This window comes from Acinonyx jubatus, chromosome A2, assembly GCF_027475565.1.
Source record: "Acinonyx jubatus isolate Ajub_Pintada_27869175 chromosome A2, VMU_Ajub_asm_v1.0, whole genome shotgun sequence".
NCBI classification, from domain to species: Eukaryota; Metazoa; Chordata; class Mammalia; order Carnivora; family Felidae; genus Acinonyx; species Acinonyx jubatus.
In genome coordinates this window covers 155,967,361-155,990,441 of record NC_069383.1, presented here as the reverse complement: position 1 = coordinate 155,990,441, position 23,081 = coordinate 155,967,361, and the positions used below count along the sequence as shown (strand labels likewise).

The window sequence follows — 23,081 nt, the reverse complement described above, 5'->3', positions numbered from 1 at the left end:
GTCCAGTGGCTGCGCTCCGGTGCCGCGGCGCCGCGGCCGAGGCGGAAGTGGGGCGGCCACCCCCGGGGTCGAGGGCGCGGGGTCAGCGGTCGCGGGGCGCCAACCAGGGGCGCGGGGCTCAGGAAGTGCGCGTGCGCGGCGATAGGGCCCAGGGGAGGAGGCAGGGCAAGGCCAGGCCAGGTGGCCAGTGGTCTGGGCATCCTGCCTGGAAGATGCACAAGAGGAAGGGCCCCCCGGGGCCCCCCGGCCGAGGTGCCGCCGCCGCCCGCCAGGTGAGTCTATACCCCACGGCCCTGCCTAGAGAACCGTTCTCACCCCTATCACAGGTTCAGAGGAGGGCCCCACCCACCAGGGGAACCGATCACCACCCCCAGGTGAGCCCTGGTCCCCGCCTTCCAGATGAGGTTCTGCCCCCAAAGTGGGGCCTAGTGGCCCCGGCTCCCCAGCTCCTCAGCTCTTGGCGCCCCGCCCTGGGCTCAGAGCCACCTGTTGCCGAAGCCTCTCCAGTTAGGGAGGGGAAGGCCTCGGACCTGAGATAAGGATAGTTAATGTACTCCTGGTTTGGACACTCATGGAACCTCGCATCAGCCAGGCCAAGTCAGACTTTCTATCCCCACTGTACAGATGAGGACACTGAGGCCCAGAGAGGTGAAGACAGCTTCCCAAGGTCATAGGGATTAACAGCTTGGCCAGGGCTAAGTGCAAAATCCAGAGCGGCTGCCATGAGCCCACGGGACTGTGTCTGGTCGTCCTTTTCCCTCTTCCGTCTCCTCTGCCCCAGGCACCTGGAAGGTTTGATTTTTCTTAGCTTTGGTGGAAGGAGCTCAGGCCATAGTTTAGTGCCCGGGTATTAGAATCTGGCCAACCTGGAGTTCCCTGCTGGCCTCTGCATGTTGGACACTCAGCTTCACAGCTCTTACGCCTGTTTCCTCGTCTGTAAAATGGAGGCCCTAAGAGTCCCTATGTCACAGCACAGTTGTGAAAATTCACTGGAATAGTTTATGGAAAGTGCTAGAACCTAACACTCAATAAGCATAACTTATTTTGTCTAATGTTTATTTATTTGGGGGAGACAGAGAGACAGAGTGGGGGAGGGGCATAGAGAGAAGGAGACACAGAATCTGAAGCAGGCTCCAGGCTCTGAGCTGTCAGCACAGAGCCCGACGCGGGACTCGAACCCACAAAGCGCGGGATCATGACCTGGGCCGAAGTCAGACACTCAACCGACTGAGCCAATAAGCGTAACTTATTACTGTTGAAAGGAGCCATACATAGTAGCCAGTATTTGCCCATTCTGACCGACAGAAAAGGCCGTTTTGTGTAGTTCAGTGTAATATCATCACATCACGATTGGTCATTAGCTGGGACGGGATAGGAAGGCAGGTCTGTTACACAATGAGAACCCCGCTTTCAGTTTCTGTGTTGTCTGGGCTTCTATTTGCTCTTGATAACTCCAGGCTTCCTGTGTGGCCCCCTCTGCTGAGTATGCTGGAAGGAAAAGCCCAGGTGTACCGAGTGGCTTAGCTTTGGGCAGGGTGTAGGGCCTGCCTTTCCCACTGAACTCAGTCAGCAGCACATTGTGGGTGTGGGCTCGGAGCAGGGAGCAGGGTCTCTCTGCCTGCCCTTTGCCCCGGGTTGATCTAGGCCAGAGGGCCTGGCCCATCTTGGACCACCTGTTGCATCCTCAACCCATTCCAGCCTCCTGGCACTTCCCTGGGGAAATTACTTTCCCTCCGAGACCTGGGTTTCCTTCCTGAGGGAAACCTGGGTCCGTCCTGGTTGCCTCTGGACAGGTGGGGTGCATTCCAAGGTCTGACTGGACCCTTACTGTTCCCTCAGCTGGGCCTGCTGGTTGACCTCTCCCCAGACGGCCTTATGATCCCCGAGGACGGAGTTAACGATGAGGAACTGGAGGCCGAGTTCTTGGCCTTGGTGGGGGGCCAGCCCCAAGTCCTGGAGAAGCTCAAAGGCAAAGGTGAGACTCTCAACACACCCCTGAACATTCTCTGAGCACCTGCTGTGGGCAGGACTCAGCCCTGGGCCCTGGGGAGAAGGGGGAAAGGAGACGCAGAAGGTCTCTGCCCTCCTAGAACCCGCAGCCTGGGTTAAGAGGTTAAGCGATCAGCTCTGGACCCGGAGTGAGGGTTCAAATCCCAGTTGTGCTGCTTACTGGCTGTGTGACTGATGAGTCCCAGCACCTGTGTGGACTTCGGTTTCCCCGTCTGTAAAATGGGAACAATAACTGCCCTTAGTCACAGTAGTTCATCTTCTCGTGTGTGTAAAGTACTTCACACAGGGTCTCACATTTCCTCCAACACGCTGTCCCATGATCAGGTTGGGGTGAGGGAAGCACAGAGGGATGGGGGAGACCTGTGAGCTGGGGCCAGGTGCCCGCGAGAGACACCCACAATAAGGATGGTCAGCAGAAGAGCTAGAAAGTGCGGCTGGGAGGCCCAGCGCATGCAAAGCCCTCCCCCCTCCCCCCGTGGGAGGTGACAGGGTCAGCAACACTGCAGTGGGGTTTGGGGCTGGAGCTCCAAGGGGAGACGGAACCTTTATACTTGTTAGCTAATTCAGTCCACTCTCATTATTAACGGATTCCATATTTGTGAATTCACCAACGGGCTAAATTTTATTGGTAACACCAAAATCAATAGTCGGGGAGGTTTGGCAATTCCTTGCGGGCGTGCACAGAGCTGCAGAAAGCTTGAGTCACTCACCTTACGCGGTCCCAGCTGAGAGAGAGCAAGATGACCGTCGGCCTTCTTGTCTCAGGGCTTCAAGTAAACACGTGTCCTTCTCACAGTCTGTGTAAGGCTGCGTTTTGCTCATTTTGGCACTCTTTGTGGGTACTCTTTGTGTGGTACATTTTGCTGTTCAGAATGGCACTAAAGTGTGGCGCTTAGAGCTGTCTCGTGTCTTTAAGGGCAAGAAGTTTGTGATGCGTCTTATGGAGGAAATACGCTAGCAGATAAGCTTCATTCAAACACGAGTAGCCTTGAGTTCAATGTTAACAAACCAACAACATATATTTAAAAAGGTATAGTTAGATAGAGGCACGCATTGAACAAGGTTATGCATCGGCCGGTTGACGAAACCGTGCCCAGAGGTTCATGGGATCCTAACCTTGTATTTCCTCTAGGGGCAGTGGTCCAGTACTTGCTAAGTCAGTGTTGAAGGCACTTTTATAGGACGTAGGTAACGCAAATAATGAGAATAATTCGAATGACAAAGTGCTGATGACGTGCTTTTCTAGAACCTCATTTACCTTGAGTCCTCACGATGTGTGTGTGAGGGAGAAACTTGCCCTCGTCTAATAGGTGGGAAGACTGAGGCCCAGGGAGGTCACGTGACTTGCCCAGGGCTCCACAGTAAGAAAGCTGCAGAGCCAGGGTTGGAAGTCCGGCTTGATAAGCACGAGAGGAGGCCGGCAGGATTAGCGGATCATACCTGGTGGGCCTGAGGGCAGTAGGGTGCCATGGAAGGGCCAGTAGGGGGGCATGCTGCCCTATTCTTTAGGGCCATGGATAACTGGGACAGGAGGCTGGGGATACTTTTTTTTTTTTAATGTTTATTTCTTTTTGAGAGAGAGAGGGAGACAGAGCATGAGTGGGGGGGTGGGGGCAGAGAGAGAGGGAGACACAGAATCCGAAGCAGGCTCCAGGCTCTGGGCTGGCAGCACAGAGCCGGACGTGGGGCTTGAACCCGCCAATCGCGAGATCATGACCTGAGCTGAAGTCGGCCACCCAATGGACTGAGCCACCCAGGCGCCCCATGGGGACTCTTGAAGGATCCCAGTCCATCTGGGGCCTGTCACTGCCACCAGGTCCCCTGCCCATGGAGGCCATTGAGAAGATGGCGAGCCTGTGCATGAGAGACCCGGATGAAGAGGAAGGTACCGACGACGAGGAGGATGTAGAGGCTGACGACGACCTGCTGGTGAGCACCCAGGGCAGGGTAGGGGGCCACCCATGCTGTCATTGCCCCGTGCAGCAGGCCCTCATGCCTGGCCAATGGCTGTGTGTCCCTGCAGGCAGAACTAAATGTGGTCCTTGGGGAGGAGCAGAAGTCTCTGGAGTCCCACCCTCCTGTGGCTCAGGTATAGCCCGACAACCTGCTCCCCGTAGCGCAGGGTTCAAGGCCCTCCCTTGTCCCTCAGCCATGTTACCTTGGGCAGGTGACATGACACCTCTGAGACCCAGTTCCCTGCATCCGGAACAATGATGATGATTTCTACCTTGGGGGGGGGGGTGGGGGAGGCGGCGGGGACAGCTGGCCCCCCGGGCACCATGCCTGGTGTGTGATAGGCACTCGCCCAGGGGAGCCCTTGGGGAGAGCCCAAGTGGGGTCACCACCCAGACCATGCCCCGGTCCCTCCTGCAGCCCAAAGCCGCAGCCCCCAGCCCCGGGGTGGAGGCCACGTTGCAGGAGAGGCTGGCTCTCTACCAGAGGGCGATCGAAAGCGCTAGGCAAGCTGGAGGTGGAGCCAAGATGCGGCGCTACGACCGGGGGCTTAAGGTGAGTGGGCGGGCGGGTGACGGGAGGGCGCTGGCACCCTACTGCCGGCCCACCGCACCCAGCTGTCAGGCTCCTTGGAAACCCATTTCGCACCTTCTCTCAGACACTTGAAAACCTGCTGGCCTCGGTCCGGAAAGGTAACGCCATCGACGAAGGGGACATCCCACCGCCCGTGGCAGTGGGGAAGGGTCCAGCAGCCACCCCCAGCCACACGCCCGCACCCTCCCAGCCGGCCTCCACCACGAGCCAGCCAGCCCCGGAGCCCAGGGTCACGGTAGAAGGCCCGCCTTCCTCTGCCCCAGCCTCATCCATAGGCTTGGCTAAGCCCCATCTTCCGCCAGGTAGGCCGGGGGCAGGGCTGGGCTGACATGGAATGTTGCAGGCGTGGGATTTACTCAGCACTTGGCCATTCTGTGGGGGTGCAGGCCCTGCACTGACTGTCAGATATCCTTAACGCCCCTCACCTCCCCAGGTCCTCATGTCTCTGGAGTTCACGAATGCCGTTTTTTGTACGTGTGGTGGTTTAATACATACAACATGACATTGGCCCTTTGAACCCTTTTTCGGTGTGCAATTGAGTAGCACGTCCACCATGTGGTGCACCGGTCTCCTCTGTTTCCAAGACTGTTTCATCGAACAAAAACTCTCTTCCCGCGAAACACTAGCTCCCCATTTCTGCTCCCCCGGCCCCTGACAGCCGCCATCTATGCTTAATGAGTCTGCGTCTCCCGGATACGTCACGTAAGTGGGACGACACATGAGTTGTCCTTTGGTGCCAGCTTCTTTCACTTAGTGTCACCTTGCAGCACGTGTCGAAGTCCCTTTTGAGGGCAAACGCGTAAGAGCTATAAGTGGATAATTCCCCAGCCCTCAGCATGTCTGTCTTCTAAAACTGACCTGCGGGCTTATGAGTTCAAGCCCCGCGTCGGGCTCTGTGCTGACAGCTCGGAGCCTGGAGCCTGCTTTGGAGTCTGTGTCTCCCTCTCTCTCTGCCCCTCCCCCACTCACACTCTGTCTCTGTCTCTCTGTCTCTCTGTCTCTCTCTCAAAAATAAACATTACAAAAAACAAACAAACCCTTACCTGCGGGAAGTTTTCCTTCCCAACCTCTCCCTCTCCGGTGGCCTTCCTCCGAAAGGAGTGCCCGCCTCTGTCCCTTCTAGAATATCAACACAGGCACTGCCCCAGGGGCAAACGCTCCCCAAACATACGAAGAGACACTTAAAACTGGGCTGGCCCGGTTGAGAAAGTAAACACCAGGTCTAAATCTTTCCACAGCCCGGCTGGTTTCTAAGCTATTGTTTTGGCAAAGTTCAGGGAAGGTTGTTGGAAATCGTCACCCGAAATGCTCAGCCAAAATCACCAAAGCTTTTTTCACGACGGGGTTTTGGCATACGACTTGGGTAGGGTCCGGGGAAGCCCGCAACATGGTGATAACAGGACCCGTGTCTTCCCGTCTATTTGTTGGTATGAAGCAGGTTTCCTGGTGCTTTGAAGAAGAAAAAAGGGAAGTTGGGAAACAATGAACAGGGAAACGGAGTTAATTGGTAGAAGGCGGACCCAGCCCCAGCCCCGTCAGCAAGAGGTGCCAGTGCGATAAAATTGTGCTCTTGGCATATAAAAATTCTTTATCAAAAAGCCTGATATATTTAGGCTTTGTTCAGTGCTATGCTAATAATACCAACGATTCAACCTGGAAGAATGTTTTCGCTGCCCCCCCCCCACCCCCCACCAAGAGGGAAGCACAAGCAGGGGAGGGGCAGAGGGAAAGAGAGAATCTTAAGCTGTTAGTGTGGCCTGGATCTCACAACCCTGGGATAATGAGCTGAGCCCAAATCAAGAGTCAGATGGACGCTCAACTGACTCAGCCACTCAGGTGCCCCCGGAAGGACATTTTCTTGACTCCGAGAGACTCACTGTGATAGGAGATAAAACCGATCAAATGTCAACGCTCTTTTGCTTCCACTCACGGGTACCTTTTCAGGCAAATACACCTGAACTTAAAGCTGTAGGTGCAGTTGTCAGTCTGAAAAAGTACGATGCATGTAGCTTGCCAGGCGTTTCTAGGATGTGTGGACCCCGGTGGTCGTAAGTGCAATAGCCCTTTGTTTTTTTATGTCAAAAACTGCACCAGTTGCCCTAAATTTAATGATACTTCTCCTGAAAACCTATCGAACGTGTCATTTAATACTGTAACTAGCATACTGTTTAAAAAAGCAATTTAGGGGGGCCTGGGTGGCTCAGTCGCTTGAGTGTCCGACGTTGGCTCAGGTCACGATCTCGCGGTCCGTGAGTTCAGGCCCCGCGTCGGGCTCTGGGCTGAGGGTGGAGCCTGCTTGGGATTCTCTCTCTGCCTCTGCCCCTCCCCCACTCATATTCTCTCTCTCTCTCTCTCTCTCTCTCTCTCTCTCTCTCTCTCTCCCCCCACCCAGTATGAAAAAAAAAAAGAAAAAGAAAAGGCAGCTTTAAACTGAGCAGGCCCCCTGTTTCTTTGATAAACACAGTGCAGCACTGTATTTCCCTTCCTTGTGGCTTTCCTAGTATCATTTCTCACAGCTTCGTTTATTATAAGAACAGCATGTAACGTGCATAACGTACGAAACATGTCGATCGGTTGTCTTTATTGGTGATGCCTGCGGTCAACAACAAGCTATGAGTAGTCAAATTTGGGGGGAGTCCAAAGTAGATTTCCAACTGCATGGCGGGGGCAGGGGGTGTTGGTGCCCCTGACACCCTCATTGTTCAAGGGTCAACTGTACTTGATGTACTGAATTGTACACTTAAAAAGGGTTAAGAGGGTAAATTCCATGTGTATTTTGCCGCAATTAAAACAAGGGGCACCACCAGCTCATTCGGTAAAGCGTGTGACTCTTGATCTCGGGGTCATGAGTTCGAGGCCCACAGTTGGCATAGAGCTTGCAAAAAAATAAAAAATAAAAATAAGTGAATACTGGTGAGTTTCAAATCACCATGGTAGTTAAAGTACATTAGATTAAAAAACGTTAAAAGATTTTTTAACGTTTATTTATTTTTAAGAGAGAGAGAGAGAGAGAGTACAAGTGAGGGAGGGGCAGAGAGAGAGACAGGGAGACACAGAATCCAAAGCAGGCTCCAGGCTCTGAGCTGTCAGCACAGAGCCCGATGCAGGGCTCGAACCCACAGACCGTGAGATCATGACCTGAGCTAAAGTCGGACACTTAACTGACTGAACCACCCAGGCGCCCTTAAAGTACATTAAGTTTCAAAGAGTGATGTGATAGTTCTGTTTTGTGAATGTCAGTATTTGCACGACACTGGGAATGACAACTGTGGCCACTTTTTAAAGTTAAGATGAGGGCCGCCTGGGTTCCTCAGTCGGTTAAGCGTCCGACTTTGGTGCAGGTTATGACCTCACAGTTCGAGGGTTCAAGCCCCACGTCGGGCTCTGTGGTGACAGCTCGGAGCCTGGAGCCTGCTGCGGATTCTGTCTCTTTCTCAGGTCCCGGGGTAGAGTCCCCGCCACACCATCTTGGGGAGACGGCATGGCCTCTCAGCCTCGGTGCTCACATCTGTAGGTCAGGCCTAAGGAACAGGCTTCGTTGTGACGGTTAAACAGAGGCGGTTCGTACGCTGTTCCCCCTTCCAGGTCCCTGCAGCCCTGACCCCCTGGCCCAGCTGCAGAGCCGCCAGCGCGAATATAAGTTGGCCGCCCTCCACGCCAAGCAGCAGGGAGATACCGCGACTGCTGCCAGACGTTTCCGTGTGGCCAAGGTGCGTCCAGACCGGTGGGAGAAGACACGACGCTTCCGACTTTGCGTGGTGGCAAAGAACAGGAGCGCTGTGGTCACACGGACCCCAGTTTGACTCCTGACCCTTAGTCACTCTGTACGTGTAGTTTTCCGTATCTCCTAAAGCCCCGGTTTACCCTGTCTGTGAAATGGGCGTCAGTATTGGAAGGGGCTTAAGCAAGATGCTGCAGAGGAATGGACAGAGGCTCCCCACAGGGTCCTGGCCCCCAACCGCAGCCTCTTCCCCTCGTCTCCTTTCTCTCAGAGCTTCGATGCCATCTTGGAGGCCCTGAGCCGGGGGGAGCCTGTGGACCTGTCCCGCCTGCCACCTCCCCCTGGTGAGGACCCCGCCACCCCGCCCAGCCTCCGGGACTTGGTGCTGCCACCCTCTCTGGTCACCTGGGGACCCCCTCGGACCACACCAGCGTGGGGTAGGGGGTCCCCAAGCAAGCCCCTCACTGGACTGGACCTCTCTGCCCTCAGACCAGCTGCCCCCAGAGCCACCCTCGCCATCGCCGCAGCCTCCGGCTCCCAGCACGGTGCCCTCCACGCCAGGTAGGCTCTTGGAACCCTGTGTGGTGGGCGGGCCAGGGCGACAAGTCTCTCCTTCCCAAGACTCTTAACCCTGCCCCCCTGCTCCCCCTCGGCCCCCGTCTGGCCCAGAGGTTCCCCCACCTCCGCGGACTCTCCTGGAGGCACTGGAGCAGCGGATGGAGCGATACCACGTGGCCGCGGCCCAGGCCAAGACCAAAGGGGACCAGCGGAAGGCTCGCATGCATGAGCGCATCGTCAAGGTGCGTGGGGGCCCAGCGGGCAGGCAGACAGCGCCCGGAGGCCTTGCCCACGTAGCCCTAATCCTGTGTCCACTACAGCAATACCAAGATGCCATCCGAGCCCACAAGGCGGGCCGAACGGTAGATGTGGCCGAGCTGCCGGTGCCCCCAGGTAGGCACAGCCCCCACCGCTGCCCCTCCCGGCCTCTGAGCCTCCGTAGGTGCTATTCCTCCTGACCGCACAGGCCCAGGGAGCTGTGTGCTCCGCATTCGGGAATTCTGCAAACTTGTTAGGTAACTGGTACCTTACAGTTGGGTCCCAATCGGAGTGTTTGTACCACGGAAACCGGCAGACGCTAAAAATCAGGGGGTTTTACTTGGAGAGCCTGTTCACCAGCCCACCATCGTCTGTCTGATTTCCTCCATTTCTTCTGTGTTCGCCTCCTCCTTTCGCATCAGCTCTCGGCCTTACACTCTACTCAGCCTTCCATCAGCCTCCCAGTGGGTTGGGGGCCTCCTCTGGGTTCTCAGAGCTGCCCGCGCACCCCCGGGAGAGCAATTATTCCTCAACACCTTGGTCCCCTGGGAATCCCTCCAGGCCTGTGACCGCCTCTTGTGCCTGGTAGCCCGCCTCACCCCCTGCTTGCCCGTTGGCGTCTGGTCAAGGCCCGGGGTCAGGTGAGAGGCAGCAGGAGATTAGGTTGGAATAATCTGGCATCTACACAGAACCAGCAGCAGCTCCTTCCTGGATTCAAAGTACATCCAAAGCCCCGAGGCTCCTTAGGAAGGGGAGGAACCCACGTCTCCGCCATCGCGGCATGGGTCCCTCCCTCCTGACTGGGCCCTGACTGGCCGCCCAGGCTTTCCCCCCATCCAGGGCCTGGAGGCCACCGAGCCCACCCAGCAGAGCCTGGTGGGGGTCTTGGAGACCGCCATGAAGCTGGCTAACCAGGATGAAGGCGCAGAGGATGAAGAGGATGAGGAGCCTAAGAAGGTGGGAGGGGCTGGGGTCTTGGGGTGAGACGGGAGTGGCAGCAAAGCCCTGACAGAGCCTGGGAAGAGCTGGCCTCCCTCCCGGCCTGGCCACTTCCTGGCTGTGCAGCCGTGGGCAAGCCATTTTGCTCTCTGATCCTGCCTCCTCATCTGTAAAGTGGGTACAGGGGCTGTCTTTGTCTCTGCAAAGATTCAGTGAGAATGAGACTATATGGGGCATTCGTTGCTGAGGAAACGGAAACTAAGACAGTCACCATTGTCAGTTTCGGGCCCCGGCCCCTTGGGGAGTGGAACCATTGCGAGTGCTGGGAGAGCTCTGATTCCCTCCCTGTCTGTCAGCAGCCCACCAGCCCTCCGGCCCCCACGGCCCAGCCCAAGGCCCCACCCTCAAGGGCACCCCAATCAGGCTCCACCCCAGCAGCCAAAACAGCCCCCAAGGGCACATCCGCCAGAGGTAGGTATGCCCTCCCTTCCTGGGCTGCCTGTTGCTTGGCTGTGGGCCAGGCCGCATCCACAGACCCCCCTGTACCCACAGCCCAGCAGCAACTGGCCTTCCTGGAGGGCCGCAAGAAGCAGCTCCTACAGGCCGCACTGAGAGCCAAGCAGAAGAATGACGTGGAGGGTGCCAAAATGCACCTGCGCCAGGCCAAGGGGCTGGAGCCCATGCTGGAGGCCTCGCGCAATGGGCTGCCTGTGGATATCGCCAAGGTGAACCCTCTAGGCCTGCTGGACCTCCCCAGGCACCCCCTGTTGGGCTGTGGCCACTTAGCAGCCACGTAACTTGGAGTATATTAGTCAGGATCCAGGTTAAGCTTCTGTAACAGATAAGTACCCCCCCGACTCAGTGGCTGAAAGAAGACAGATATGTTTTCTCGCATGGAATATTCAGGGCAGTCTGGGCTCTGGAAAAGACAGAGCCCTCCAGGGCCCAGGTTCCTTCCATCTTGTTGCTCTGTCACACCTTGGAAGGTCATCTTTGTCCACGTGCTCAGAGTGGACTGATGACCTTCCTGCATTCAGTCCATGGGAAGCGGTGAGAGAAAGAAAAGGCAAGGCAAGCAGTTCCGTTTAAAGCAAGTGACATGGAATGCCATCGCTTGTCACCTTCCACTGGCCGCAGCTGAATCCCATGGCTGTACCTGGCTGCAAGGGATGCTGGGACACGTAGTACCTGGGCTGTGTGCCACTTTGGGAGGGACCATCCACTTCTCTCTGAGCACCACTTTTCTCCTCGGGGAAGAAGAAAGACCAGGGCTGGGGCAAAGCAGTGGTCCAGGAAGGCCTCTCCAAGAAGGGGTGACATTTCCATGCGCGGGCCTGTTTGTTGCTAACCAGCAGGCCCCTCCCCATGAGGCTTGTCTTCTCTAGGTGCCACCCGCCCCCGTCAACAAAGACGACTTCTCTCTGGTCCAGCGGCCTGGCCCAGGTCTGTCTCAGGAGTCTGCCCGGCGCTACGGTGAACTCACCAAGCTCATAAGGCAGCAGCATGAGGTGAGGTGGGCCCCTGGCCCAGATCAGCAGGCCTCAGGGTCATGGCCCCCCGCCCCTCCCCTCACTGCCTTCTGCTCTTCAGATGTGCCTGAACCACTCTAACCAGTTCACCCACCTGGGCAACATTGCCGAAACCAGCAAGTAAGTACCCCTGTCCCTGCCTCTGCCAGATGTCTGTACCCCCATCCCATCCCTGGGTCCAGGCACCTGAACAGGGCTCTCTTGCCGGCAGATTTGAGAAATTGGCAGAGGACTGTAAGCGGAGCATGGAGATTCTGAAGCAGGCATTCGCCCGAGGTCTCCCCACGCCCACTGCCCGCTTTGAGCAGAGAACCTTCAGCGTCATCAAGTAAGGCCCTGACGCCCCTTGGCCCAGATGCCCCTTTGGAGAGGGGCTTGCACTCCCCAGAAGCCAGCAGAGGACTTGCCTCTGGGGGAGAGTTTGGTTGCACGGTGAAAGCACAGTATATGCAAGGGTCCTGAGGCAGGCATGAGGTGCAAGTGAAAGATGGTGTTGGGGAGTTGCCAGTGACACATTGAGAAATGGGGAAGACCGAGTGAGTGCAGAGATGTGCCTTGTCCCAAGGCCCGGGCGAGCCCTCAGCGTGGTTGTTGTTGGTCCTGCTCCTCTTAAGCCTTCCCACACCGTGGGGAATTGGGATCATTTCCCCACTTACAGATGGGGTTAGGCACAGCCACTGCAACAACCTAGGATACCCCACACCCCTTACCTTGGCTCTCCCACATCTGCACAGCCTGGCTCCCCATCACCTCGTCCCCACCCACTGTCCCCACGTTGCTTGCCTCCTGCCACACAGGCCTGTTTTTGGTCCCTCAGACAAACCAAGCATGTTCATCCTCAGGGCCTTTGTACTGGCTCTTTCCTCTGCACAGACCCTCTTCCCCAGGTCTCCGTGTAGTAGCGCCTTCTTGGCATCCAGAATCACCTATGATGTCGCCTCCCTTGAGAGGCCCTCTTTGACCACTCCCGTCTACAACAGCCCATCCTGAGCATGCTCCACTCTCTTCCCCTATTTTAATTTTCTGCAGAATTGCTTTGTTTCCTCTGTTTATATATGCATTGGTCTTCTCTTCACTCAGCTAGCTTGGGCTCCATGAGCACAGGGATGGGGGTCTGTCTCACTATATCCCCATCAGTGAGGACACCAGCAGGCACATAGTAGGGGCTGCAGAAATATTGCTCTTTTAAATTTGTTAAGATGTTTATTTATTTTTGAAAGAGAGAGAGAGAGAGAGAGAGGGACAGAGTGCGAGCGGGGGAGGGGCAGAGAGTGAGGGAGACACAGAATCTGAAGCAGGCTCCAGGCTCTGAGCTGTCAGCACCGAGCCTGACGTGGGGCTCGAACCCACGAACCCTGAGATCATGACCTGAAATCGGACTCTTGACCGACTGAGCCACCCAAGCGCCCCCCAGAAGTATTGTTAAATGAAGGGAAGGTCCCCCAGCAGTGAAGCCACTGGCTGGCACAGAGTGGGTCCCAGACTGAAGAAAAGTCTCGAAAATAAGCCATTGGCAGATCTGGACAAAGAATTCCAGTCTGTCCAGATCCTAAAACTGGAGCCCAGGAGCCCATATAGCTACAAAGGCCAGCATGGGGTGTGTTCCCTGGATCCACAAAGGGAAAAGAAGGCGGGCAGGCGTTGGGGCTGACGTGCCTCTGTCTCCCCACCTGCCCTCCCGGAAGGATCTTCCCTGACCTCAGCAGCAACGACATGCTCCTGTTCATCGTGAAGGGCATCAACTTGCCCACGCCCCCAGGTGAGGGGCGCCAGGCAGGGGTCAGGGCTGCGGGACTGCCTCCCTGCCCGGCTCTGACCCTTGTCTGCCCACAGGGCTGTCTCCCAGCGACCTGGATGTCTTTGTTCGGTTTGACTTCCCCTATCCCAACGTGGTATGTAGAGAGCCCAGGAGAGGAAAGATGGGCTCAAGCCTCATCCTCGGGAGTGGGTCGGCAGGGGTCCAAGGGCAGGCCCCAGCCCCTGAGCCTTCCTGCCTCCTATTTGATTTGGCTCTAGGAAGAAGCTCAGAAAGACAAGACCAGTGTGATTAAGAACACAGACTCCCCCGGTGAGCGGAGGAGGAGGAGGGGGAGGAGGCAGAGGCTGGCTGCCGGGAGGCACCCCAGCCCCATGCAGAGAGAACCTGAAACCATAGCCTGACCCCTCCCTCTTTCCTCCTGGGCCTGTCCTCATTCCCGGAGTAGAGTTCAAGGAGCAGTTCAAACTCTGCATCAACCGCAGCCACCGCGGCTTCCGAAGGGCCATCCAGACCAAAGGCATCAAATTTGAAGTGGTCCACAAGGGGTGAGCTGGGGGTGCAGGTGCTGGGCGGACTCTGGGGGAGGGGGGGCTGCCCTGGGCCAACCGTCCTGTCCCCCTCACGCACACAGGGGGCTGTTCAAGACTGACCGGGTGCTGGGCACAGCCCAGCTGAAGCTGGACGCCCTGGAGACCGCGTGTGAGGTCCGGGAGATCCTTGAGGTGAGATGTGGACATTTGCCCACAGGCTCTGGTGTGGCTGTGTCACTTGTTAACATTATTCAAAAGCTCCCTACAGGCCCTGGGCCTCCTAGGGGTCTCTTCTGCTGACCCAGCTTCTCCCCCAGGGATCCCAGACCTCCATACTACCCAGCCCTAAATATTCCCAGCACCCTGCTCCATTTTGACCAATTGGCATCTCGGCTCTATCTATCTAGGGGCTCAGATTTTCGAAATTACCCTGGTTCTCGCTGATCCTGGCCCTGGGCCTCCAGCCACTGCCTGCTTCTCAGTAGCCTCCCCTCATTTCCATCCAGGTCCTGGATGGTCGCAGGCCCACCGGGGGGCGGCTGGAGGTGATGGTCCGGATTCGGGAGCCACTGACCGCCCAGCAGTTGGAGACCACAACGGAGAGGTGGCTGGTCATTGACCCCGTGCCAGCAGCCGCGCCCACGGTGAGACTCCTGCCCATCAGCAACCCCAGGGAGGGAGGCTTGGTTCAAGCGGGCTGGGAATCACAAGACTGGTTCTGTCCACTGAAGCAGGTTGCTGGGCCCAAAGGGAAGGCCCCTCCCGTACCCACCCCTTCGAGGGAGCCAGGGAACAGGTAGGTGGCTGGGTCAAGCCATGCTGGAGAGAAGTCCCTTCTTCCTGTTTCAGCCCCTCCTGGACAGTTTCCCATCAGGCACGAATTGTAGTGCATCCCTTCCCTGCTCCAAAACGGCTCCTGGCTCCCCGTCTCCCGAAACGTCCTGACACTTCTCAGCCTGATTTTTCGGATCTTTTGTGATTGGACCATTATCAATATATCCAGGAGTCTCGCCCCACCCCACTTCCTCCTGTTCGTTCATGGTTATCTACACCTCGTTTTCACTGGCCTCTGGGCTTTTCTGTCTTCTGATGATGCCATGAGCCCCCCTACCCAGCACTTGCTCCCCACTCCCCTGCCCGGCTCTAACTCCTCTGGCTCCCAGCTTGGCTGCGTTCTTCCTTAGGAAACCTTCCCTGACCACCGGGCACGGCAGTTGCCTGAGTGTATAGCCTTCAGCCCCACTAGGTCGTGGGCTCTGCAACACCAGGGTGGGCCTAGCTTATCTCCTGCTATTCCCCAGCGCCCAGTGCGTCTGTGAGAATTAATGAGGTCAGGGTTGGGGGGGTCCTTGCGGCCCTTCATCCCTCCCCAACTCCACAGATCGGCCCGGCCCCTGCACAGCCTCAGCGTGCTGGCCTTTGATCAAGAGCGTCTGGAGCGGAAGGTGGGTGCCTGCTTTGACAGGCTGGCTGGGGCAGGATTGGGGGTTCGGTAGGCCCTGGACAGGGCCGTCACAGTCCCCCACTCTGCACCCCCCAGATCCTGGCCCTGAGGCAGGCGCGGCGGCCGGTGCCCCCGGAGGTGGCCCAGCAGTACCAGGACATCATGCAACGCAGCCAGTGGCAGAGGGCGCAGCTGGAGCAGGGGGGCCCGGGCATCCGGAGGGGTAGGGTCTCGGGGATGGGCGCGTGGGGGAGGGGAGGGCAGGGCAGCAGCCCCCATCCTGACCCCTCCCCACCCTCAGAGTACGCGGCCCAGCTGGAGCGTCAGCTGCAATTCTACACAGAGGCGGCCCGGCGCCTGGGCAACGACGGCAGCAGGGTGAGCCAGGCGAGGGCCGGGTGGGCGCTGGGGGGCCGGGGCTGCCCGCGGCTGCTCGCTGACCGCCTCTCGGCCCCCAGGAGGCTGCAAAGGAGGCACTCTACAGGCGGAACCTGGTGGAGAGTGAGGTGAGCGGCCGGGGTGTGTGAGCGGCCAGGCCGGGGGGTGTGGGGCACGGCTGTGGCCATGAGTACCCGCCCCTGACCCTGGCGGCTTCCCCCTTAGCTGCAGCGGCTCCGCAGGTGAGGGGTCGGCCGGATGGGCGGCCCCTGGAGAGTGCCCAAGGCCCTGGCACCGGGAGGAGCTGACCAGGCCACAGCCGGAGGCCAGACAAGCAGACAATCAGCAGACCGTCAGCTCCAGATGGACATGTCCTCCGCTGGGTTCTTCCTGGCGGGGGGCCCTGAGGATGGCACCACCAGCCAGCCTGTGCCCCTTGCCCCGGCCTGGCTGGGTGGGCCCTGGAGAGTCCCGTTTGCACAGCCTGGGGTGTCCGGCCCCTGGCCTGCCCCAGAGGTGGGGGGGCAGCTAGGACCAAGCCCCGAGGGCCCCTGCAAGCACTTTACTTCCTATCCCTCCCCAGCCTTAACCCTGAAGCCCACCCACACCCCAAAGAAGCCACTGAGGTCAGCCAGAGCCCAGCTGGCTCCCCAGGGCTGACACAGGGAATAAACAGCCAGGGCCACGCCTGGCTCACTCTGTCCTGTTGATGTTTCTTGCCCCCGCCCTGTGGCCAGCTGGGTCTCTCCCACAGTCCCCCGGGGGTTGATGGCAAGGTGCCCATAAGAGAGGCAGGCCGTGGGGGGAGAGTGCCCGTGAAGGATGTGTTCAATTCGCACACTTGCTCCGGGGACGTGTGTGAGGGCTGTGGCCTGCTTGAGGGCGTCTGCCGTGCCGTGTGTTTCTGTAGCTGGTGGCCTTGGGTGTGTTCGGGTGTGTACGTACGGTCAGCTGTCACGTGGTGGTTCTTGCTGACCCCTCGAAATCCAGCCCGGCCGCTCACTGGCCCCGGGACTTGGACCAGATTGCCTGACCCTCTTAGCATCCCACAGCGTCAGTTTCCTCAGTTGGATGCTGGGATGGTGAGAGCCCCTCCTGCAAGGTGAAGGGCATCTGGCAGGTGGTGAGCACTTGACAGGGTTATTAGGCTTTATTGTTGCCGCCTCCACTTGTGCAGGGAGTGGGGACCGCGTCCGGCGGGGCTGGTGTGGTCTGCGTGCCTGGCGTGCGGGCTGCATGCTTGAGTCTCTCCCGGGGCTCCCTGTGTGTGGACGCAGCGCCCCTGTCCCCAGCTTCCTGGCCGGGCCCTTGAGGCCTGGGAGAGCCTGGCTGAGGCCCTGGATGGGCACCGTCTCCTCGGTCCGTGACCCAGTGAAGCCCCAGGGGTCTGGGCTACACTGCTGGACCCCTCCGGGCTCGGGGGCTCCCTGCCCGTGGCTGACGTGGAGTTGTGGGTGGCAGCCGGACCAGGACCTGCTCGGGGTTGCCCGCCGTATCCACCACACTCAGGTGCAGGAGGCCCAGGAAGGCGTCCGGTGCGATGCTGGTCATGTGAAGCCTGTTGGCCCTGTAACCGAGAGGCAGGCGTGAGGGTGGGTGCAAAGGAAGCGGGGGGGGGGGGGGGCACGGCCGTCCTGGCCCACCCAGGCCTGCTGGAGCCCATCACAGCCCTTCAGGGCCCCCTGCCCCCAGGACTCGCTCTCCCCAGCCGCCTCCGGGGCACCTGAGAAAGAGGGCGCGCAGGCGGGGAGTGCTGAGGAAGGCTTCAGGACCCACGTGGCTGATGCGGTTGCCCTGCAGGTGCAGCTCCTCCAGGGCCTCGGGCAGGTCAGGGGGCACAAAGGACAGCTCGTTGTGGCTGAGGTCCAGCACCTGGGCAGAGATGATGCCACGGCGGCCCCGGGCCTTGAGCCCCAAACCTCTCTGCTCGGGCACTCCACACCAGCCTGGGCCTCCTCCCCTCAACCCCCTCCGCGTTGCCAAATTCCCTCCAGCCCCGACAGAGGTACAGGGAGTTCCGTCTGGGGCAGGCTGGGCTCTAGGTGCCGGGGTGCCAGACAGATGGGGACCTGCCTGCTGCGGGAGAGATCGAAGCAGTCGTTCGCGAGGATGGCACTTCCCTCACCGGGCACCCTCCCGACACCGTCTACTGACCAACCGCTTTCTCCCTAACTAGTGTGTCGGTGCCACGGGCCTGGAGCTGTGTCGCTCTGTGCCTACCTCTCCAGCGCCTAGGACAGCGCCTGCACCCCCAGATGCTCTAAACTCTGTGGAAGCAGCCGCGTTCAGGAGGAACCAGGGGAGGCGGGGACTGGTTGCCCCGGGGAGGCGGAGGGGCTGGTTGCTGAGGACCAGGTGGCAGGGACGGCACGGCCCAAGGCCCGGAGGCCGGCTCTGCCTCACCCACCCCGGGTCCGTCTGCCGGGCTCTCTTTGAGGCATCTCGGGGCCTTGTGGGAAGACGCTGCAAGGCGTGGGGATGGAGGGGACGGAGGGGCGGTGGGGGCAGTGTGGCTGACCGGCCGGCGCCTGACCTGGAGGGCCTGGAGTTCGTGCCAGGTGCCGGGCCCGATGTCTCCGACCCGGAGCCGGTTGTGCGCCAGGCTGAGCTCCCGCAGTTGGTCCAGGCCGGCCAGCGGCTCCGGCTCGAGGGCCCGCAGCTGGTTGCGCTGCAGCCGCAGGGTGTGCAGGCCGCCGGGCAGGCCGCCGGGCAGCCGGGTCAGCAGGTTGCCGGCCAGGTCAAGGCTGCGCAGGGCACGCAGCGGGCGGAAGGCCCGGCGGTGCACGCGGGCGCTGACCAGGCGGTTGTAGGCCAGGTTGAGTTCGGCCAGGCCCGGTGTGCCAGCCAGGTCCCGGGCGCCCAGCGTGGTCACGTGGTTGTGGGGCAGCACCAGGGCCCGCAGGCGGCGCGGCAGCGCCAGGGGCACGCGGTCCAGCCCGTTGCCATAGAGATGCAGCGTGTGCAGGCCCCGCAGCGGCCGCAGCGCCCCTGCGGGCAGCCCCGTCGCCCCCAGCTGGTTGTGCTGCAGCAGGAGGTAGCGCAGGCCCCGCGCCCCGCGCAGCCGGGCCGCCTCCACCCCGCGGATGCGGTTGCGGCCCAGGTGCAGCACGGCCAGGGTGCGGGGCAGGCCCGCGGGCACCGAGGCTAGCCGGTTGTGGGACAGGTCCAGGTACTCGAGGTGGTGCAGCTTGCTGGTGGGAGAGAGGGCTGGCGTGGGGCTGGGTGCTGAGCGGGAGTGGGGGAGTGGGGGGGTGGGGACAGGTGAACCTTGGGGGTGAGGGTTGAGGAGTGCTCCCGCGACAGAAGCCAGAGACCCCAACTTGGGGGTGGGCGAGTCGCGAGACCTGGGTGGGAGGGGCACCTGCTGAGATCAGGGCAGAGTCCGGCCCCGGGGCTGGATGTGGAGGTGACCAGGACAGAGTTCTGGGTGCAAGTCTGCATGCGGCGGTGATGACATTTGGATAATAGAACCCAGGCACAGAGGAGCTGGGAGCAAAAGGATGGCTGCTAGGTGTTCCGATGAGCCTGGTGCACAGCAGGTGCTCAGCAAATGAGGCCTCGGTTTGGGGTACCCCGGAGGGGGCTGGAGGGTTGCGGGGGGTGGGGCTTGGACTCGGAACCTTCAACCACTCCTGCCAGCAGGAGGCTGCACCTGTGTCCTCCCCTGTCTCAGGCCCCACCTGAAGGTGGTGGCATCCAGGCCGCTGTCCGTCAGCTGGTTGTGCTGGAGGTAGAGCTCCCGCAGGTGTGTCTGGCGGCTCAGTGCCCCTCGGGGCACCTTGGAGATGAGGTTGTTCTGGGAAAGGAGGAGACGGCGAGACCAGGGGTCGGGGGACAGACAGCAGCAGGGAGCTATGGAAGGCTCTTGAGTAAGGGAGTAGCAGGGAGCTAGCTTTGGCAACGCGGGTCCGAGAGCACCCGTGAGTGACCCGCGCCAGGGGGCAGGACTCGAAGAGACTTGTGACTACTGGCATTCTCGGGGGGGGGGGGGCTCCCCCAGGAGAGAAGGAAAGGGGGCGGGCAGGGGGCTGGCAGGGTGGAGGAGGGGCACCTGCAGGTGGAGCCGCTCCAGCGAGGGTGGCAGACTGGGCGGCAAGTAGCTGAGCCGGTTGCTGGAGAGGCTGAGGATGACCACGGCTTCAGAGCCGTGGAAGGCGTCGGGGGGCAGGCCGGCGTTGCTCAACTGGTTGTTGTGGAGGTACACGGACCTGAGGGGAGCCAGGCTCCGGCCACCAGCCTGCCCCCGGCCCTCCCACCGGCCCCCACTCCCGCCCCCGCCCCCTGCACCCCAGCGCGGCCTCCAGTGTGAGGATGCGCACGCGTCCGCGTCCGCCCGCGCACTGTCTCCGCCTCGTGTCGCGGTTCTTCAGACGGCATCCAGGGTGTCCTGCCTCAGATCCCCCGCCCCCGCCCCCGCACCTCCCTCCCAGGGTAGGACTCTGCCCCTGCACACCCTCAAGGGCAGGCTCTGATCCCCTCAGGCCTCCAGGGGTAGGGAGTGACCCCAGGCATATCTGAGGTCGGAGAGGTCCGGGCTGGGCCAGGGGCTACCTGAGCGCGGGCTTCTCCCCAAAGGTAAGCGGGAAGATCTCCGTCACTTGGTTGGCAGCCAGATCCGCAACTCGGAGGGAGCGGGGCAGAAACTGGGGGGCCACCGAGAGCTGTGGGGACACGGCCATGCTTGGTCAGGGAGCCCTGCCCTCCACCCCACCCCCGCCGTGCCCTCCGCGCTCTGCTGTATGTCCCTGCGGGCCAGGCCTCAGGGCCGGGGCAGGGGTCAGGTAGGGGTGCTCACCTTGTTGTGGGCCACGTAAATGTGCTGCAGCTGCGTGAGGGACTCAAAGGCCTCATCGGGCAGGCCTGGGAGCGGGATGGGCAGTGAGGGGACCCCACCCCCCGCAGCCCCGGGGCCCAGGGAGGGGGCAGTGGGGGAGTCTGTGCTCCCAGCTGCCCCAGGGCTCTTGGCTGGCGACTGGCAGGGGCTCCTCCAGGCACCCTCCCACACGCCTCCCCACCCGTCCTCCAAAGCCACAGCCTGAGTTTCCATCCTGCTCAGCAAAGGGCAGTTCTGGGAACTACCGCAGAACTACCCACAGACCCAGCAGGGGAGGGAAGGGGCCGCCTCCCGAGGTCCCCTCACCCCTCACCCTCAGAAGAGATGAGATTGTTGTGGAGGTTGAGGGTCCGGAGGCTGCTGAGGCGTGACAGCTCATTGTAGGGGAGCTCCTGGAGCTGGTTGTTCTGGGGGGAGGATTCACACCCCTGAGCCCTCCGCAAGTGGCCGGAGCCCCGATTCCCAGCTCCCCATCGCCTTAAGCAAGTAAGCCGTGACACCCCTCACCCCCACACTTGATCCCCAAAGCCCCATTGCCCTGCAACCAAAACAACCCCGTCACCACAAACAACCCTGTGATCGCCAAGATGTTGACCCCCCGACACCCCATCTGCCCCCATAATTGACCCCTGACACCCATCACCCTGACCCCAAACAACCCTATAAACCAAAAAGATGTTGTCTGACGTTTCATCACCCCCACACCTGACCCACATGCTCCATCACTCTGACCCCCCCCAAAACCCGTAACTGCCAAGACATTGACCTTTTAACACCTCCAAACGCTCAGCCCCTCCTAAAAGTTCCAGTGTCTGTCCGCTCCCCGACCTGCCCTCGCCTCCAATGCCCAGACCCGACGCTCTCACCCAGGCCAGCTTCCATCGCTGCCAAGACCTGCACATCCAACGCCCCATCACCCTATCACCCTGAAACCCGGCACTTGGCATGCTCACCCTGGCCCCCGGGGCCCCACCTGCAGGGAGAGGTGCTGAGCTGCCCGGGTGATGTTGTCCGGGAACACCTGAAGGTCCAGGCCATTGCAGTCCACTGTGTCTGCCCGGGGGCAGGAGCAGCGCAGGGGGCAGGCCCGGGGCGGGGGCTGCGAGCTCTCCCCCAGGTGGGGGAAGGCGGCGTCCTCCATGCCTGGGGCGGGTGGGGGGCCGGGCAGCAGCAGGAGCAGCAGCAGCAGGCTCAGCCGCTGGGAGTAGAGGGACTGATGGGTCACGGTGGCCCCAGGCCCAGCACCAGGTCACCATGGCGACAGGAGCATCCCCGCGTGGGGCGGGGGGGGGGAGGGGGGAGCAGGCAGGCTCCCCTCCCTCCCCTGCCCTCCCGCCCCCACCCCACCTTACCATAGCCAGCCCCAGCTCTGCCGTCTCGCCTGAAATGCCGACCAGGGCTCCCTAATGGAAACCAGGCGGTCACCTCCTGGAGCCTCTTCCGTGGCCGCCACCGCCCCCCATCTCTTGGCACAGGCCACCCTCCACCCGGCTTGTTCTCCCAGGGGCTGGGGGGTGGGGGTGGGGAACTAGCCGGCCCACCCCCTTCCCCGCCCTGGGGAGGGTGGGAGGGCTGCCGGATGGGGTGGCGAGGACAGGCCAGCCCGTCCCCTCGGTCCCACCCCCACCAACCACCCATGCTCAGCTTGCGTAACCTCGGCCAGCCTGGGCCGGGCCACAGGAGCATGGAATGCTTGGGGGAAAGCTAAGATTCGCCCTGTCTGGTATTTGGGCCAACCGCAGAAATAGGGGTGGGGGCAGAGGAGTGGAAGATGCTTCAGGCCACAGGAGGGTCCCCAAGGAACTGGGGCTGGCAGCAAGGGGTCAGGGCAGGCCTGGGCTCAGCCTGCCAGCCCAGATGCCAGCCTGGGGGCTCTCAGCCAGGCCTGCCATTTGGGCCCCTCCTCCTCCTCCCCGAATGGCCACAGCCGCAGCTGCCTGAAAGGAAATTACACGTATTGAAGCACGAGCCCGGTGGTTAAGGGTGGTTAAGGATATGCACTCCGCGCCAGCCTGCCTGGGCTTGAACCTGGGCTCTGGCACCTCTCTGGGCCTTGGTTTCCCACTCTGCAAAGTGGGGAGTGGTCGTCTCATCTCCCAGGAATGGTATAAGGATTAAATGAGATGACACATCTGAGGTGGGTGAGAAGGTTCCCGGCACATTCCTTGGCCTTTACACCGGAGCAGTAGCGTGGGGGAAGAAGCCAACCTCTGCCCCAGATCCCATCTCCCAGGATGCACCACTTACCCGCAAGGTGTCTTCAGGCAGATAATTTTCCTGCCCAAACCTCAGTTTTCCCACACGTAGGACAGAGATGACAGAATACCCTTCCTTCCTCAAAGGCAAAACCAGGGTTTGGACAGAAAATTCTAAGCATCACATCTGCCCCTTACAAGTGCTCAGCTCAGAAGTGGCCGAGCCGATGGGCTGTGTGAAGGGCATGAAGGAGGTTGAAGGTTGGGGGTGGGGGGGAGGGAGGTTTTCCAGAAGCAGAGCTTCAGACAAGGATTGAGTGCATTTGTCTTGGACAAAGAAGCTGTAGGGGAGCAGGGAAATGACAGAAGGAAGGAAAGA

General features: G+C 60.3%; 2 protein-coding genes across 8 annotated transcripts; one reads left to right on the top strand and one right to left on the bottom strand.

The window, feature by feature from the left end:
• The first annotated feature begins 4 nt into the window (after positions 1 to 4).
• Positions 5 to 16,374, top strand: CC2D1A (coiled-coil and C2 domain containing 1A). Of its 4 annotated transcripts, none has more exons than XM_053219772.1 (29): positions 5 to 272; positions 1,840 to 1,975; positions 3,827 to 3,939; positions 4,034 to 4,099; positions 4,384 to 4,518; positions 4,622 to 4,859; positions 8,143 to 8,267; positions 8,550 to 8,622; positions 8,768 to 8,839; positions 8,948 to 9,078; positions 9,157 to 9,229; positions 9,918 to 10,051; positions 10,393 to 10,504; positions 10,586 to 10,758; positions 11,419 to 11,541; positions 11,624 to 11,682; positions 11,774 to 11,890; positions 13,248 to 13,321; positions 13,396 to 13,454; positions 13,579 to 13,630; positions 13,767 to 13,866; positions 13,953 to 14,043; positions 14,358 to 14,495; positions 14,586 to 14,647; positions 15,233 to 15,296; positions 15,392 to 15,518; positions 15,597 to 15,673; positions 15,754 to 15,801; positions 15,899 to 16,374. In XM_053219772.1, exons 1-29 carry the CDS (start codon positions 213 to 215, stop codon positions 15,917 to 15,919), a joined length of 2,853 nt encoding a protein of 950 aa, XP_053075747.1. In that variant the 5' UTR covers positions 5 to 212; the 3' UTR covers positions 15,920 to 16,374. The 4 variants fall into 4 exon arrangements, with proteins under 4 accessions (XP_053075747.1, XP_026906112.1, XP_026906113.1 ...); XM_027050311.2 differs by having other exon boundaries at positions 14,583 to 14,647; XM_027050312.2 differs by having other exon boundaries at positions 10,390 to 10,504.
• PODNL1 (podocan like 1) lies at positions 16,344 to 22,112 on the bottom strand. Of its 4 annotated transcripts, none has more exons than XM_053219778.1 (10): positions 21,860 to 22,112; positions 21,481 to 21,705; positions 20,821 to 20,914; positions 20,469 to 20,533; positions 20,225 to 20,334; positions 19,725 to 19,794; positions 19,354 to 19,469; positions 18,207 to 18,864; positions 17,397 to 17,545; positions 16,344 to 17,240 (listed from the first exon to the last, which is right to left on the bottom strand). In XM_053219778.1, the coding sequence occupies exons 1-10, from the start codon at positions 21,860 to 21,862 to the stop codon at positions 17,066 to 17,068; spliced, it is 1,665 nt and encodes a 554-aa protein (XP_053075753.1). In that variant the 5' UTR covers positions 21,863 to 22,112; the 3' UTR covers positions 16,344 to 17,065. The 4 variants fall into 4 exon arrangements, with proteins under 4 accessions (XP_053075753.1, XP_026906119.1, XP_053075754.1 ...); XM_027050318.2 differs by having other exon boundaries at positions 19,725 to 19,881; positions 21,860 to 22,110; XM_053219779.1 differs by lacking the exon at positions 20,469 to 20,533 and having other exon boundaries at positions 19,725 to 19,856; positions 21,860 to 22,111.
• Between the last annotated feature and the right edge of the window lie 969 nt (positions 22,113 to 23,081).

What these genes read in the sequence shown, in the direction of transcription:
- CC2D1A (XM_027050310.2), top strand. Translation starts at nt 213, where the DNA reads ATGCACAAGAGGAAGGGCCCCCCGGGGCCCCCCGGCCGAGGTGCCGCC. An exon ending in CGAGCTGCCGGTGCCCCCAG is followed by an intron (nt 9,230 to 9,917) that starts GTAGGCACAGCC and finishes CTGGCCGCCCAG; the next exon opens with GCTTTCCCCCCATCCAGGGC. An exon ending in AGGTCCGGGAGATCCTTGAG is followed by an intron (nt 14,044 to 14,357) that starts GTGAGATGTGGA and finishes ATTTCCATCCAG; the next exon opens with GTCCTGGATGGTCGCAGGCC.
- PODNL1 (XM_027050318.2), bottom strand. An exon ending in CTCAGCACCTCTCCCTGCAG is followed by an intron (nt 20,915 to 21,480) that starts GTGGGGCCCCGG and finishes TCCTCCCCCCAG; the next exon opens with AACAACCAGCTCCAGGAGCT. An exon ending in TTTACGTGGCCCACAACAAG is followed by an intron (nt 20,335 to 20,468) that starts GTGAGCACCCCT and finishes GTGTCCCCACAG; the next exon opens with CTCTCGGTGGCCCCCCAGTT.